Source organism: Sus scrofa, chromosome Y, assembly GCF_054392235.1.
Source record: "Sus scrofa isolate SSC_HxYL_T2T_F1_AM1 chromosome Y, Sscrofa_HxYL_maternal_Yorkshire_Landrace_v2.0, whole genome shotgun sequence".
NCBI lineage: Eukaryota > Metazoa > Chordata > Mammalia > Artiodactyla > Suidae > Sus > Sus scrofa.
In genome coordinates, this window is record NC_139402.1 from 3,821,148 (window position 1) to 3,836,215 (window position 15,068).

General features: G+C 49.5%; 1 protein-coding gene and 1 long non-coding RNA gene across 8 annotated transcripts in view; one reads left to right on the forward strand and one right to left on the reverse strand.

The window, feature by feature from the left end:
• Positions 1-15,068, forward strand: part of LOC110257664 (uncharacterized) — a 24,290-nt gene continuing 9,222 nt past the window's right edge. Inside the window, exons 1-7 of one of the 3 annotated variants that reach the window (XR_002340586.2) lie at positions 3-118; positions 851-1,155; positions 1,238-1,304; positions 1,414-1,574; positions 1,826-2,053; positions 7,532-7,660; positions 7,944-10,187. This is a non-coding gene — a long non-coding RNA (uncharacterized LOC110257664). Of the gene's footprint in view, positions 119-850; positions 1,156-1,237; positions 1,305-1,413; positions 1,575-1,825; positions 2,054-7,531; positions 7,661-7,943; positions 10,188-15,068 lie in introns of those variants that run through there. The other 2 variants (XR_002340587.2, XR_014836207.1) reach the window with 2 other exon arrangements.
• The window catches only part of LOC110257939 (arylsulfatase L-like), a 23,853-nt gene continuing 17,020 nt past the window's right edge, over positions 8,236-15,068 (reverse strand). For 4 of the 5 annotated variants that reach the window (XM_085009054.1, XM_085009057.1, XM_085009055.1 and 1 more), the window contains exons 9-11: positions 13,387-13,549; positions 9,694-9,815; positions 8,236-8,666 (exon numbers count right to left, since the gene is read on the reverse strand). In XM_085009054.1, coding sequence (XP_084865180.1) covers positions 8,308-8,666; positions 9,694-9,815; positions 13,387-13,549 — 644 coding nt within the window. In that variant the 3' untranslated portion in view covers positions 8,236-8,307. The remainder of the gene's footprint in view (positions 8,667-9,693; positions 9,816-13,386; positions 13,550-15,068) is intronic. The other variant, XM_085009056.1, reaches the window with a different exon arrangement.

Sequence of the window (15,068 nt, forward strand, 5' to 3'; positions counted from 1 at the left end):
AGTTCTACCACATGGTCACGTGGAATCTGTGCTGACCAAAAGCCTAGGGCAGAGGAGAGGGGACTGCGCGGCCTTAAGACTAACCCCGAGGCCGAGGCGTTCCCATTGCGGCTCAGCGGTAATGAACCAGACTAGTTCCACGCGGAAGCGGGTTGGATGCCTGGCCTCGCTCAGTGGGTTAAGGATTTGGCGCTGCCATGGCTGTGGTTCAGGCCAGCAGCACCCCTAGCTTGGGAACCTCCATATGCCAAGGGTGTGGCCCTAAGACGACACACACACACACACACACACCCCCTAATCCTGAGAGTGTTGAAAACCCAGAGCCCTGAACCCCTCCACCCAAATTCACTGCGTCTTTTGGAGCAAAGACCTTTGCTTTTTTCTTGGCAAGTTCAAGTGGTTTATTTTTTTTGCGGTGATGCATTTAGCAGCATTCGTGCTTGGGCATCTGTATCGCTTCTGTCTTTGTCCTGGGTTATGGATTCTTTGAGAGGAGCCTTTCCAGTGCAGGACCTTACATCCCGGGGTTCTGAACTTAAGCAGATACTGAACAGCTAGAGAGCTTTGAGGCTTGGAGGGAGGGCAGGAAGCTGGTGTCCAGATGTAGATCCACATGAAGGCTGGTGAGGAGTCCCCGATGTGGCTCAGCGTGTTAAGAACCTGGCCTAGTGTCCGTGAGGATGTGGGTTCGATCCCTGGCCTCGCTCAGTGGGTTAAGGATCTGGCGTTGTTGCGAGCTCTGGGGTAGGTCATAGATGCAGCTCAGATCTGGTGTGGCTGTGGCTGGGGTGTAGACCTGCAGCTGCTGCTCCAGTTCAGCCCCTGGCCTGGGAACTTCCATATGCTGCAGGTGAAGCCCTAAAAAGAAAACAAACAAGAAAAAAAAGTGGGGTCCAGATTTGATCTTCAAAGAAATTCTGCATTGGAAGGAAGAAAACAAATAAGAAAAAAAGAGTTGGGTCCAGATTTGATCTTTGAAGACATTCAGCCTTGGAAGGAAGGGAGATTTCCCCAAACATGCCAAACAGGAGGCTGGCGGACACTCAGACAAAGCCTGCAAACAAAACTCATGCCTGCATGAGCCTTTAGGAAGAGGGATGGGGCCAGGGAGCCAGTGGCTCCAGAAGTACTATTTGGGGGAATTTGTGTAAGCAGGTAAGAATGACAGACAGGGGTTTTTGGACAGACGAGAGCCATTTCTGGTCCAAGCCTGGTCCCCATACTTGTTCTTCAACAGGTCTCAGTGATTAGCGACCTTAAGGAGCCAAAGAACAAACTTCTCAGGCGAGAGAATAAGAGCAAAAGTAAGAAATCAGTGGGAAGGGCTCCTCGGTGTTTCCTTGGTCAAGATCAGCCCAAAGCCCTTTCTTGGGCTGTTGTGCAGCATTTAACGACCCCCCTGCCCCGCCCCAGGTGCTCAACCACCAAATCAGCTGGAATCTAAAGGTGACAGTGGTGACCCTTTCTGACCCTTGTGATTCAGCCCACTAAAGCTTGGACTCCATGGACCTTGGCCCCAATTCTACGCTGAATTCTCCTCGGCTCAGGCCCCTTCATGAATATGCATGTACCATGTGAGCCCCCTCATGAATATGCATACACCACCCATGGCCCTTTATGAATATGCATGCACCATGTGAGCCCCCTCATGAATATGCATGCACCACTCATGGCCCTTCAGGAATATGTATGTACCCTTAGCTCTAAACTTACCCAGTTTTTCTGTTGGGGAGGCCCTGCTTTAAGGAAGGTTCCCTGGTGTTCTTTGTACTTGTGAGAAATCATACAACCTAATCTCGTGATTTTGGCTTGGTCATGTCTCCAGGCAACCACGAAAAAGAGTTTTCTGCAGTACGAGTCCTGTGGCTCTGAGTTCACTATAGAAGAGTCTAGTGGCTTCACAGTATCAGTGACCGGTGTGGACGGGGCTGCACAGGGAGGTGACAGAGCACGGCTCATGCTGAATGCCTCAGGGGTGACTTGGCGGGCCCGGGACGCAGGGTACAGCTGGCCGAAAACTCTGGTTTGGTGTTGGATAAACCATGGGTGTGGGGTAAGAGCTGGGGTCCCCAGGGAGTGGAGGGGGAGGGATGCACGCCTGGTCACCAAGTCTTTCTTTACCCCCAAGGGGAACTGACTTGGGGCAGAATTAGCCTGAGGGATTTGGCTGTGGTTGTTAGAGGTAAGCAGCCTCTTCTGCTGGAGGCTGGAATTTCTCCACCCATCATCTGTGATGGGATGGGTTTAGGGGAGGGTGCTTGTGGCTGTAAGAACACGGGGTGGCTGTTGTGGCCCCAGGCTTGCAGAGGGGGAGTTTTTTGGATCTGGAGACAGAAAGAACTCTTGGGAGGCAAACCCCTACCCCGCCAGCAGAAGATGTATTTTGAACTGGACTGTGTCCCCAGAATTCAGACAGTGAAGCCCTAAACACAGGACCTTGGATTGTGATGTATTTGGAGACTTTCAAGAGGGGATGGAGGTAATAAATGGGTCCCGATCCCCCAGGATGGGGGTCCTTAGAAGAAGAGGAGGTCAGGACACAGACACACAGAGAGGGACAGCTGTGAGAGGACACAGGGAGGAGACGGCTGTTGACACACCCAGAAGACATGCCAGCCCTACAGACTCTTGACCACAGATGTCCAGCCTCTGGGACTGGAGACAGTGTCTGATGGTTAAACTGCCAATTGCTGGGAGCTGGAAACTGCCCACATGTCTGAGGATGGATGATGGATGGACGGATGATGGATGGATGGATGGATGATGGATCAATGATGGATGGATGATGGATGGATAGATGGATGGATGGATAATGGATGGATGGATGGATGATGGATGGATGGATGGATAACAGATGGATGGATGATGGATGGATGGATGGATAATGGATGGATGGATGGATGGATGGTGGATGGATGATGGATGGATGGATGATGGATGGATGGATAATGGATGGATGGATGGATGGTGGATGGATGGATGATGGATGGATGGATGATGGACGGATGATGGATGGATAGATGGATGATGGATGGATGATGGATGGATGGTGAATGGATGGATGGATGGATAATGGATGGATGGATGGATGGATGGTGGATGGATGATGGATGGATGGATAATGGACGGATGATGGATGGATGATGGATGGATGATGGATGGATGATGGATGGATGATGGATGGATAACAGATGGATGGATGGTGGATGGATGATGGATGGATGGATAGATGGATGATGGATGGATGATGGATGGATGGTGAATGGATGGATGGATGGATGATGGATGGATGGATAATGGATGGATGGATGGATGGATGGATGGGTGGATGGTGGATGGGTGGATGGTGGATGGATGGATGGTGGATGGATGGATAATGGATGGATGGATGGTGGATGGATGGATGGTGGATGGATGGATGGTGGATGGATGGATGTATGATGGATGGATGGATGGTGGATGGATGGATGGTGGATAGATGGATGGATGATGGATGGATAGATGATGGATGGATGGATGGTGGATGGATGGATGATGGATGGATGGATGGTGGATGGATGGATGGTGGATGGATGGATGGATGATGGATGGATGGTGGATGGATGGATAATGGATGGATGGATGGATAGATTGTGGATGGATGGATGGTGGATGGATGGATGGATGATGGATAGATGGTGGATGGATGGATAATGGATGGATGGATGGTGGATGGATGGATGGTGGATGGATGGATGGATGATGGATGGATGGATGGTGGATGGATGGATGGTGGATGGATGGATGATGGATGGATGGATGGTGGATGGATGGATGGTGGATGGATGGATGGTGGATGGATGGATGGATGATGGATGGATGGTGGATGGATGGATAATGGATGGATGGATGGATGGATGGATGGTGGATGGATGGATAATGGATGGATGGATGGTGGATGGATGGATGGATGATGGATGGATGGATGGTGGATGGATGGATAATGGATGGATGGATGGTGGATGGATGGATGGATGATGGATGGATGGATGGTGGGTGGATGGATAATGGATGGATGGATGGTGGATGGGTGGATGGTGAATGGATGGATGGATGGATAATGGATGGATGGATGGTGGATGGATGGATGGATGGATAATGGATGGATGGTAGATGGATGGATAGTGGATGGATGGATGGTGGATGGATGGATGGATGATGGATGGATGGATGATGGATGGATGGATGGTGGATGGGTGGATGGATGATGGATGGATGGATGGTGGATGGGTGGATGGTGAATGGATGGATGGATGGATGGTGGGTGGATGGATAGTGGATGGATGGATGGTGGATGGATGGATGGATGATGGATGGATGGTGGATGGATGGATGGTGGATGGATGGATGGTAGATGGATGGATGGATGGATGGATGGATAATGGATGGATGGATGGTGGATGAGTGGATGGTGAATGGATGGATGGATGGATAATGGATGGATGGATGGTGGATGGATGGATGGATGGATAATGGATGGATGGATGGATGATGAATGGATGGTGGATGGATGGATAGTGGATGGATGGATGGTGGATGGATGGATGGATGATGGATGGATGGTGGATGGATGGATAGTGGATGGATGGATGGTGGATGGATGGATGGATGGTGGATGGATGGATGGATGATGGACGGATGGATAATGGATGGATGGTGGATGGGTGGATGGTGAATGGATGGATGGATGGTGGATGGGTGGATGGTGAATGGATGGATGGATGGATAATGGATGGATGGATGGTGGATGGATGGATGGTGGATGGATGGATGGTGGATGGATGGATGATGGATGGATGGATGTGGATGGATGGATGGATGGATGGATGATGGATGGATGGTGGATGGATGGATAATGGATGGATGGATGGATGATGGATGGATGTTGGATGGATGGTGAATGGATGGATGGATGGTGGATGGATGGATAATGGATGGATGGATGGTGGATGGATGGATAATGGATGGATGGATGTGGATGGATGGATGGATAATGGATGGATGGATGGTGGATGGGTGGATGATGGATGGATGGATGGTGGATGGATGGATGGATGGATAATGGATGGGTGGATGGATGGATGGATGATGGATGGATGGTGGATGGATGGATAATGGATGGATGGATGGATGGTGGATGGATGGATAATGGATGGATGGATGTGGATGGATGGATAATGGATGGATGGATGGTGGATGGGTGGATGGTGGATGGATGGATGGATGTTGGATGGATGGATGGTGGATGGATGGATGGATAATGGATGGATGGATGGTGGATGGATGGATGGATGGATGTGGATGGATGGATGGTGGATGGATGGATGGTGGATGGATGGATGGATGTGGATGGATGGATGGTGGATGGATGGATGGTGGATGGATGGATGGATGTGGATGGATGGATGGTGGATGGATGGATGGTGGATGGATGGATGGATGGTGGATGGGTGGATGGTGAATGGATGGATGGATGGTGGATGGATGGATGGTGGATGGATGGATGGATGTGGATGGATGGATGGTGGATGGATGGATGGATGTGGATGGATGGATGGGTGGATGGTGGATGGATGGATGGTGGATGGGTGGATGGTGGATGGATGGATGGTGGATGGATGGATGGATGGTGGATGGGTGGATGGTGGATGGATGGATGGATGGTGGATGGATGGATGGTGGATGGATGGATGGATGTGGATGGATGGATGGGTGGATGGTGGATGGATGGATGGTGGATGGGTGGATGGTGGATGGATGGATGGATGTGGATGGATGGATGGTGGATGGATGGATGGTGGATGGATGGATGGATGTGGATGGATGGATGGTGGATGGATGGATGGTGGATGGATGGATGGTGGATGGATGGATGGATGTGGATGGATGGATGGGTGGATGGTGGATGGATGGATGGTGGATGGGTGGATGGTGGATGGATGGATGGATGTGGATGGATGGATGGTGGATGGATGGATGGTGGATGGATGGATGGATGTGGATGGATGGATGGTGGATGGATGGATGGTGGATGGATGGATGGATGGTGGATGGGTGGATGGTGAATGGATGGATGGATGGTGGATGGATGGATGGTGGATGGATGGATGGATGTGGATGGATGGATGGTGGATGGATGGATGGATGTGGATGGATGGATGGTGGATGGATGGATGGATGTGGATGGATGGATGGGTGGATGGTGGATGGATGGATGGTGGATGGGTGGATGGTGGATGGATGGATGGTGGATGGATGGGTGGATGGTGGATGGATGGATGGATGTGGATGGATGGATGGGTGGATGGTGGATGGATGTGGATGGATGGATGGGTGGATGGTGGATGGATGGATGGTGGATGGATGGATGGTGGATGGATGGATGGTGGATGGATGGATGGATGTGGATGGATGGATGGTGGATGGATGGATGGATGTGGATGGATGGATGGGTGGATGGTGGATGGATGGATGGTGGATGGATGGATGGTGGATGGATGGATGGTGGATGGATGGATGGATGGTGGATGGGTGGATGGTGAATGGATGGATGGATGGTGGATGGATGGATGGTGGATGGATGGATGGATGTGGATGGATGGATGGGTGGATGGTGGATGGATGGATGGTGGATGGGTGGATGGTGGATGGATGGATGGATGTTGGATGGATGGATGGTGGATGGATGGATGGATAATGGATGGATGGATGGTGGATGGATGGATGGTGGATGGATGGATGGATGTGGATGGATGGATGGTGGATGGATGGATGGTGGATGGATGGATGGATGTGGATGGATGGATGGTGGATGGATGGATGGTGGATGGATGGATGGATGGTGGATGGGTGGATGGTGAATGGATGGATGGATGGTGGATGGATGGATGGTGGATGGATGGATGGATGTGGATGGATGGATGGTGGATGGATGGATGGTGGATGGGTGGATGATGGATGGATGGATAATGGATGGATGGATGGTGAATGGGTGGATGGATGGGTGGATGATGGATGGATGTTGGATGGATGGATAATGGATGGATGGATGGATGATGGATGGATGGATGGATGATGGATGGATGGATGGTGGATGGGTGGATGGTGAATGGATGGATGGATGGATGGATAATGGATGGATGGATGATGGATGGATGGATGGTGGATGGATGGATGGATAATGGATGGATGGATGGTGGATGGATGGATGGTGGATGGGTGGATGGATGGTGGATGGATGGATGGTGGGTGGATGGATAATGGATGGATGGATTGTGGATGGGTGGATGGTGGATGGATGGATGGATGGTGGATGGATGGTTGGATGATGGATGGATGGGTTCACTACCACTGAACCACGATGGGAACTCCAGGCAAAGAATACATTTAACCAGAGAAATGAGAAAATGGGTAAACACAGGAAAACCACCAAGCAGGACAAAAGAGTCATTTCTCCCTTCAACAAAGTCAAAGACCTTCGGTTCCTCCTCAGGGCTGATAGATGACGTTCAGAGCCATGGCCTGGAGCTGTTTGGCAGACACTGAAATCCCCACCAGGTGGAAGACATTAACTGCATGCTGCCCACCTGCATGGAGATCCCGGACCCACTGGAACCAGAAGGTGGGTGACGCTGACTCCTCCCCACCCGCCCATCAGAAGACAGTCCCTGAGCTGATCACATCCCCCACACCCTCTCTTCTGCACGGAACCCTTTTCCTCTTTTTCTTGTATCATCTCCTAGCAAAACTTGGGGAGTGGAGGGTTGGGACATGAGTCTACCTTCTCCCCAGGACTGCCGGCTTCCTCGATAAAGCCGTCTTTCCTTTCATCCCACACTTGTCTCCCAGTATGGGATTCTTTTCTATGTGTATTTATTTATTTATTTTTTGGGCTGCATCTGCAGCATATGAAAGTTCCCAGGCCGAAGCTGAGGTCTACGCCACAGCCATAGCCACACTGGATCCGAGCTACACTGCTACCTACACTTCCGCTCGCAACAACACCGGATCCTTAACCCACTGAGCGAGGCTGGGGATCGAACCCACCTCCACATGGACACTAGTCAGGTTAGTGACTGCTGAGCCGTGATAGGAACTCCTCAGTGTTGAATTCTTGATCCGTGAGCCGCCGAACCTGAGTTGGGTACCACGTTCCCCTTTAGAGCTGGTGAAACAGCACAGCCCCACACAAGCCGGTGATGTCACTTCACAGTGACATTTTATTGGACCGCAGGGAAGATCAGGAACCCAGCTTTCTGGGTCGGGCAGCTATTGGGGGTCAGCCTCCCGATCGCACCAGCAGAGGGGGAACTGACCACAGCAGGGCTGGAGCCACGGCTTCCACACATTGTCCAGCCTGTCCAGCTGCAGCGGGACCGGACTGAGTGTCTGCTGGTGGTCCCGCACGGCCTCTTTGACCCTCTCCACGACCTGATGGAACAACGGCTCTGTGTCTGGTGTGAGGGGGTGGGCCTCAGAAGGGTCTCTTGAGAGGTCAAACAGCAGAGGGGGCTCATGGTGTGTGACCTGGTCCCCGAAGCATGGGCAGACCATTCTGTTATAGCAGGCACCTGCTCCATCTGGCTGGAACACTGGGGTCACAAAGTGGACTTTCCATACTGTCCCTCCTGCAGGAGTGGCAAGAATTGGGGACGGTTGGTGAGGAGAAGCAGGATGCCTTGATGGAGAGCAGAGTTATTCACACACTGGCTGGGAGCTGAAAACTGCCCACATGTCCGAGGATGGATGGATGGATGGTTGGATGATGGATGGATGGATGGTTGGATGATGGATGGATGGATGGATGGATGATGGATGGATGGATAGAGAAGCAGCACGTGGTCCACCCACACAGTGGAGTATTATGCAGCCATGAAAAGGAGTGAAGCTCTGACACTGCCATGTGGATGGACCTTGAACCCATGATGCTCAGGGAGAGAAGCCAGACCCAGAAGGACACATGGTGTGTGATTCCATGGATAGGAAACATCCAGAACAGACAAGTCCACAGCGACAGGAAGTGGGTTTCTGGTACCAGGGGTGGGGGGAGGGGGAGTGATTATTTAATGTGTTTGGAGTTTCCTTTTGGAGTGATGAAAATGTTATGGGAATTCACAGTTCCCATTGTGGCTCATGGGGCCAAAGGACCATGGGGCCAAAGTGGCCCAGAAAATTTTTAGTCTCAAAAATTATGCGATTGGCACAATTGTGGCTTATATTATAGTGATCATTATCACAGCAATTGTGAGCTGGGGTCACAAAGACACATGGAAACATGTCTCTAGATTAAGAGAAGAGAGTTGAAAGGGGAAGATTAGGCCAGCTGAGTGTGTGCGAGGGTGTGTGTCATGACGTTAGTGTGACTCTGTGTGTGTGTGTGTGTGTGTGCGCGCGCGCGCGGGCGTGTGATGGACAAAACTGTCGCTCATTCACACCCAGGGAGAGGTAGGAAAGCCATACATGACCCCACAAATCCTGCCTAGACCGAAAGTAAGAATTCCCTTCCCATAAGGAGAGGGCAATGGGCAGTTAGGGGATGCTGCTGGCACGAGAAGAAGGATACAGAGAGGGACATAACGGAGGAACAAAAGCCATAATGAAGCAGGAGAACGAGAAAGGAGACCCCGATGGGACTCCCTCCCCCGGCCCACTCACGGTCCCGCTGGTGCCACCGGGCTGCGTGCAGAAAGCGCTCGCAGTAATGCATCAGGAACTCGTGGTCCGAGTGCTGAACGGTCCCCAGGAGCAAAGGCAGCAGGTCCCGGCCGTCAATCACCCTGCAGGCGGGAGCACAGGGTGGCGCTCAGGGCAGTTCTGCGGGAAGGTGGGTGGGCGGGAGCCGTGGCAAAGCAAGGGCAGCCCCACGCCGCTCGCCTGCAAACAGCACCTTTGGCCGAAAGACCATGGAGGGTCCAGCCTGCTGCACTGAAGCAAGGGTCCACCCAGCCTGACTGGGAACTCTCAAATAGGCTCCCATCGCTGGAACATCTGTTTGGCTTTAAGGCATTAGAGAAGAGGTTGCATTCCTCAACGGGACTTGGAATCGATTCACTAATTTTTTACATATGTATTAAAGAAAAAATATATATGTGTTGTTATATATATAGTAAATAAAATGTGTTATATATATATAACATAAAATACATGCATATATGTGAATATATGTATGTTTATATATTCAACATATACACTATATCATTCTATAAAAATACATTTTTATAAAATTTATGACATACACAATACATGTGCTATATATTCAATGTATATACTACATATACTATTATACATATAGCATATATATGATATATACACAGCATATATATATAGCATATTATACCATCTATATCCACAATGTATTATCGTTTCACTTCCATTTATACATACCATGTATCCATATATTTATATACATGTGTGTCTGTGTATATACGTATCTATGCACATGTATGCATGTATCTTTTACACACATATGCATGCATATAACCACTGGCTACATATGTATATAACCAGGCAACAGTATATGGTGAAATTGTTACCATTGAGCAAAACACATTTGCAATACACATGATGGACAGATTTCTTTTTTGTCTTTTGTCTTTTCAGGGCTGCACCTGAGGCGTATGGAGGTTCCCAGGCTAGGGATCAAATTGGAGCTGTAGCCACCAGTCTACACCACAGCCACAAAAACAAAGGATCCAAGCTGCATCTGCAACTTACACCACGGCTCATGGCAACGCTGGATCCTTAACCTACCGAGCGAGGCCAGGGATGGAACCCACATCCTCATGGATGCTAGTCAGGTTTGTTAACCACCGAGCCACGACAGGAACTCCCAAATTTCTACTTTGAAGACAAACGAGAACTATGAATTAATTTTAAAAATTAGCAGCCAGTTAGGTAAAAGACATCAACCAGAAACATGATATTTAATGTAAGAAAAAACAGGACAATGTAAACTAAAGGTCTGAAATAATCAGCCTGTCCAGTGATAAAGCAATGGAACTTACAGCACACAGATATATGTATGCCTGTGTACACACATCCAGCTCCTTCATATACATAATAAAGAAATTCCATGTACAATTTTTTTTTTTTTTGCCTTTTTAGGGCCACACCAGCAGCATAGGGAGATTCCCAGACTAGGGGTCAAATTGAAGCTCTGTAGCTGCCAGCCTACACCACAGCCACGGCAACACCAAATCATTAACCCACTGAGCAAAGCCAGGGGTCGAACCTATGTGCTCGTGGATACTAGTCAGTTTCATTTCCGCTGAGCCATGGTGGGAACTCCTCCGTGTATCATTCCAATGACACATTTGTGTCCTTTATACATAAATTACATGTATAATTTAAATAGATGAAATTCTACTCTTTTTAAAGTAGATACTCTCCCATATGGCCAGTGTCAGTGCCTCAGGAACAGCTTGGTAACAATGTGTCACAAGCGTTACCTGAAAAAGGCCACCCACTTGGGCCCAGGAATTGAAGTTCTAGGGATTTTTACGAAGATGATAATTATGATACACAGTAAAATGACAAAGCAGGGTTTTCTTAAAAAAAAAAAAAAAAGAATAAGGCATTCCCATCGTGGCTCACTGGTTAACGAACTGAACCTGACTAGAATCCATGAGGATATGGGTTCGATCCCTGGCCTCGCTCAGTGGGTTAAGGATCCGGCACTGCTGTGAGCTGTGGTGTCCGTCGCAGACATGGCTCAGATCTGGTGTGGCTGTGGCTGGGATATAGGCCAGCAGCTACAGCTCCGATTTAACCCCTAGCCTGGGAACCTCCATATGCCACGGGTGTGGCCCTAAAAAGACAAAAAATAAAAATAAAAAAAAAATAAATAAAAGAATACGGCTAATGTCTATGCATAAGAGGCTAGTTGAAAGAACACTGAAAAACCACCAAATTTTGCCCATGCAGAAAGGTTTCTAAATATACATAGATATGTCATGTATATATCCGTAGCTATATATTTGTACAAACATAAAAAAATTTCTCAGAATTCCCATTGTGACTCAGTGGGTTAAGAACTTGTCACAGTGTCTGCAAGGATGTGGGTTCAATTCCTGGCCTTGCTCAGTGGGTTAAGGATCCGGTATTGCTGGGAGCTGTGGCATAGGTCACAGAGGCAGCTCAGATCTGGCATGGCTGTGACTGTGGTGTAGGCAGGCAGCTGCAGCTCCGATTTGACCCCTAGCCTGGGAATTGCCATATGCTGCAGGTGTAGCCATTAAAGAGAAAAAAAACAAAACAAAACAAAACAGGAGTTCCCATTGTGGCACAGTGGTTAACGAATCCAACTAGGAACCATGAGGTTGCGGGTTCGATCCCTGGCCTCGCTCAGTGGGTTAAGGATAGGGCGTTGCCGTGAGCTGTGGTGTAGGTTGCAGACACAGCTCGGATCCCGAGTTGCCATGGCTCTGGGGTAGGCTGGCAGCTACAGCTCCAATTAGACCCCCAGCCTGGGAACCTCCATATGCCGTGGGTGTAGCCCTAGAAAAAGACAAAAAACAAAAACAACTCAATATACAACATATAAGTCAAAATTATGTATTTATCTTCACACTGTCAAGATTACAAAATACTTTTATTTTCTTTCTATTGCCCCAAATTTTCCATAATTTTTTTGCCACACCCTCAGGGCAAGGGCTGAACCTGTGCCACAGCCATGACAGTGCTGGATCCTTAATCGCTAGGCCACCAGGGAACTCCTCCATAATTTTTTGTTTCTTTCTAGGGCCTCACCTGTGGCATATGGAAGTTCCCAGGCTAGGGGTTGAATCCAAGCTGCAGCTGCTGGCCTACCTCACAGCCACGGCAACACCGCATCCAAGCCAGCCACGGCAACACCGCATCCAAGCATCTGCAACCTACACCATAGCTTGCGGCAACACTGGATCCTTAATCCCCTGAACGAGGCCAGGGATCAAAGCCACATCCTCATGGATACTCTGTGGGCTCTTAACCGCTGAGATAGATTGGAAACTGTGCCTCCATCATTTTTAAAGCAAGAAAAATAGGGATCCTGAAAAGCCCCTTCCGCGGCACCAAATTCATGCCTTGTGATGCACCCTGAGTAAATGCACGGGTGCATTTCAATGACAGCGGTCCTTACCCCCCACGGCTTCACTGAAGCATCCGGGGAAGGGAAGCAAAAGCATTTTGTACATAAAATGAAAGGATGTCAGCTCCCGTAGGTGTGAGGCAGCCCTGCAGTGTTTTTGCAGATAACGGATGTCATGCACCCCTTGGGTGAGCAAGAGAGGCCGTGACATTTCACACACGTGTCCTTCTCGGCGCAAATTCCGCGCAAAACCGAACGGCCTTCTGCGGGCTGCTCCCTACCTGTCGTGCGGCACCTGGCCGCCGCCCAGCTGGACCACGGTGGGGAAGACGTCCATCAGGCTGGTGGGCTCCTGGATCACGCGGCCAGCCGGCAGCACCCCGGGCCACCGGAATATCCCGGGGACACGGATCCCGCCTTCCCAGCCGCCCATGCCTTTGCCACCTGCGGGTCAGAGGTGAACAGAAGAGACGATGGTTGGTAATCCGAGCGGATGCTGCCCTGGGTGATGGAAGCTTTCTGCTGGCGTTGCGTCTCGCTCTTTAAACGGCGTGATGCCATTTCGTTCCTCCCTGGCAGAGGCTCGATTTTACGGTCCCTGTTCATCCGGATGTGGGTTGTCTACCACGTGGGGATCCCAGACGTCTTGGGGAAGGTGTCTTCTGTCCCCTCCCCCCACAGGAGTCGGGATGTGGACGTGGTAGGGGGGCGGTGTTCTGCCCACTGCAACCATCCCCCTTAGCTTCCTCTGCTTTTACGACTTTGCCTTGTAGACCCCAAAGCCCCCCCCCCCCTCAGCTCTATTTCAGAGATTCCCGGGTGCACGTGGTGCTTCCACAGCCCGGGACCGTGCGCACGTGGCTGCCCTTTGCTGTGGGCGAGCACCCAGATGGGCGGAATGGGGCGTCAGAGGAATGGGGGAAAAAAAATCGCCGAGTGGGTGGCGGAACACCTTGAAATAAAGCCTTGTAATCCACGCTGTCAATATGGGGTAAGAGGAGTTCCCGTCATGGCGCTGCGGAAACGAATTCGACTGGGAACCATGAGGTGGAGGGTTCGATCCCTGGCCTCGCACTGCGAGTTAAGGATTCCGCGTTTGTGGCTGTGGCTGTGGCGTAGGTAGGCAGCTGTAGCTTCCATTCGACCCCTAGCCTGGGAACGTCCATATGCCGTGGGTGTGGCCCTAAAAAGACAAAAAAAAAAAAAAAAAAATGGGTGAAGAAAGAGATACCTTGCGATGAAAAGGGCTTAAGAGCAGAAGATTTAAGAAGGGACTAATGGGAGTTCCCATCGTGGTGCAGTGGTTAACGAATCCGACGAGGAGCCATGAGGTTGCGGGTTCGGTCCCTGGCCTTGCTCAGCAGGTTAAGGATCCGGCGTTGCCGTGAGCAGTGGTGTAGGATGCAGATGCGGCTCGGATCCCACGTTGCTGTGGCTCTGGCGTAGGCCGGTGGCTACAGTTCAGATTCGACCCCTAGCCTGGGAACCTCCATATGCCGCGGGAGCGGCCCAAGAAATGGCAAAAAAAGACAAAAAAAAAAAAAAAAGAAGGGACTAATGTATTTAGTTTGTATGTATATATATACACAAGCACACTCCATGTATAGATATATATGTACTCCTAAATACGTATCTATTCCCTATGTAAATATATATATTTATTTCCTTGTATATGTTCCCAAGTGTGTATATGTATATATTCCCTATATCCCTATATAAATACATATTTATTATAGTTTTCCCTTATACATATACATTCCCAAGTATATATACATATTCCCTATGTAAATATATAAATATATATTTATCCCCTTTTATACATATATATTCCCAAGTGTATATAGATAGGTGTTCCCTATATAAATATATTTATCCCTTGATATATATATTCCCTATATAAATAAATATTATTCCATATGTATTCCCAAGTGTATATATATTCCATATATATATATACTTATTC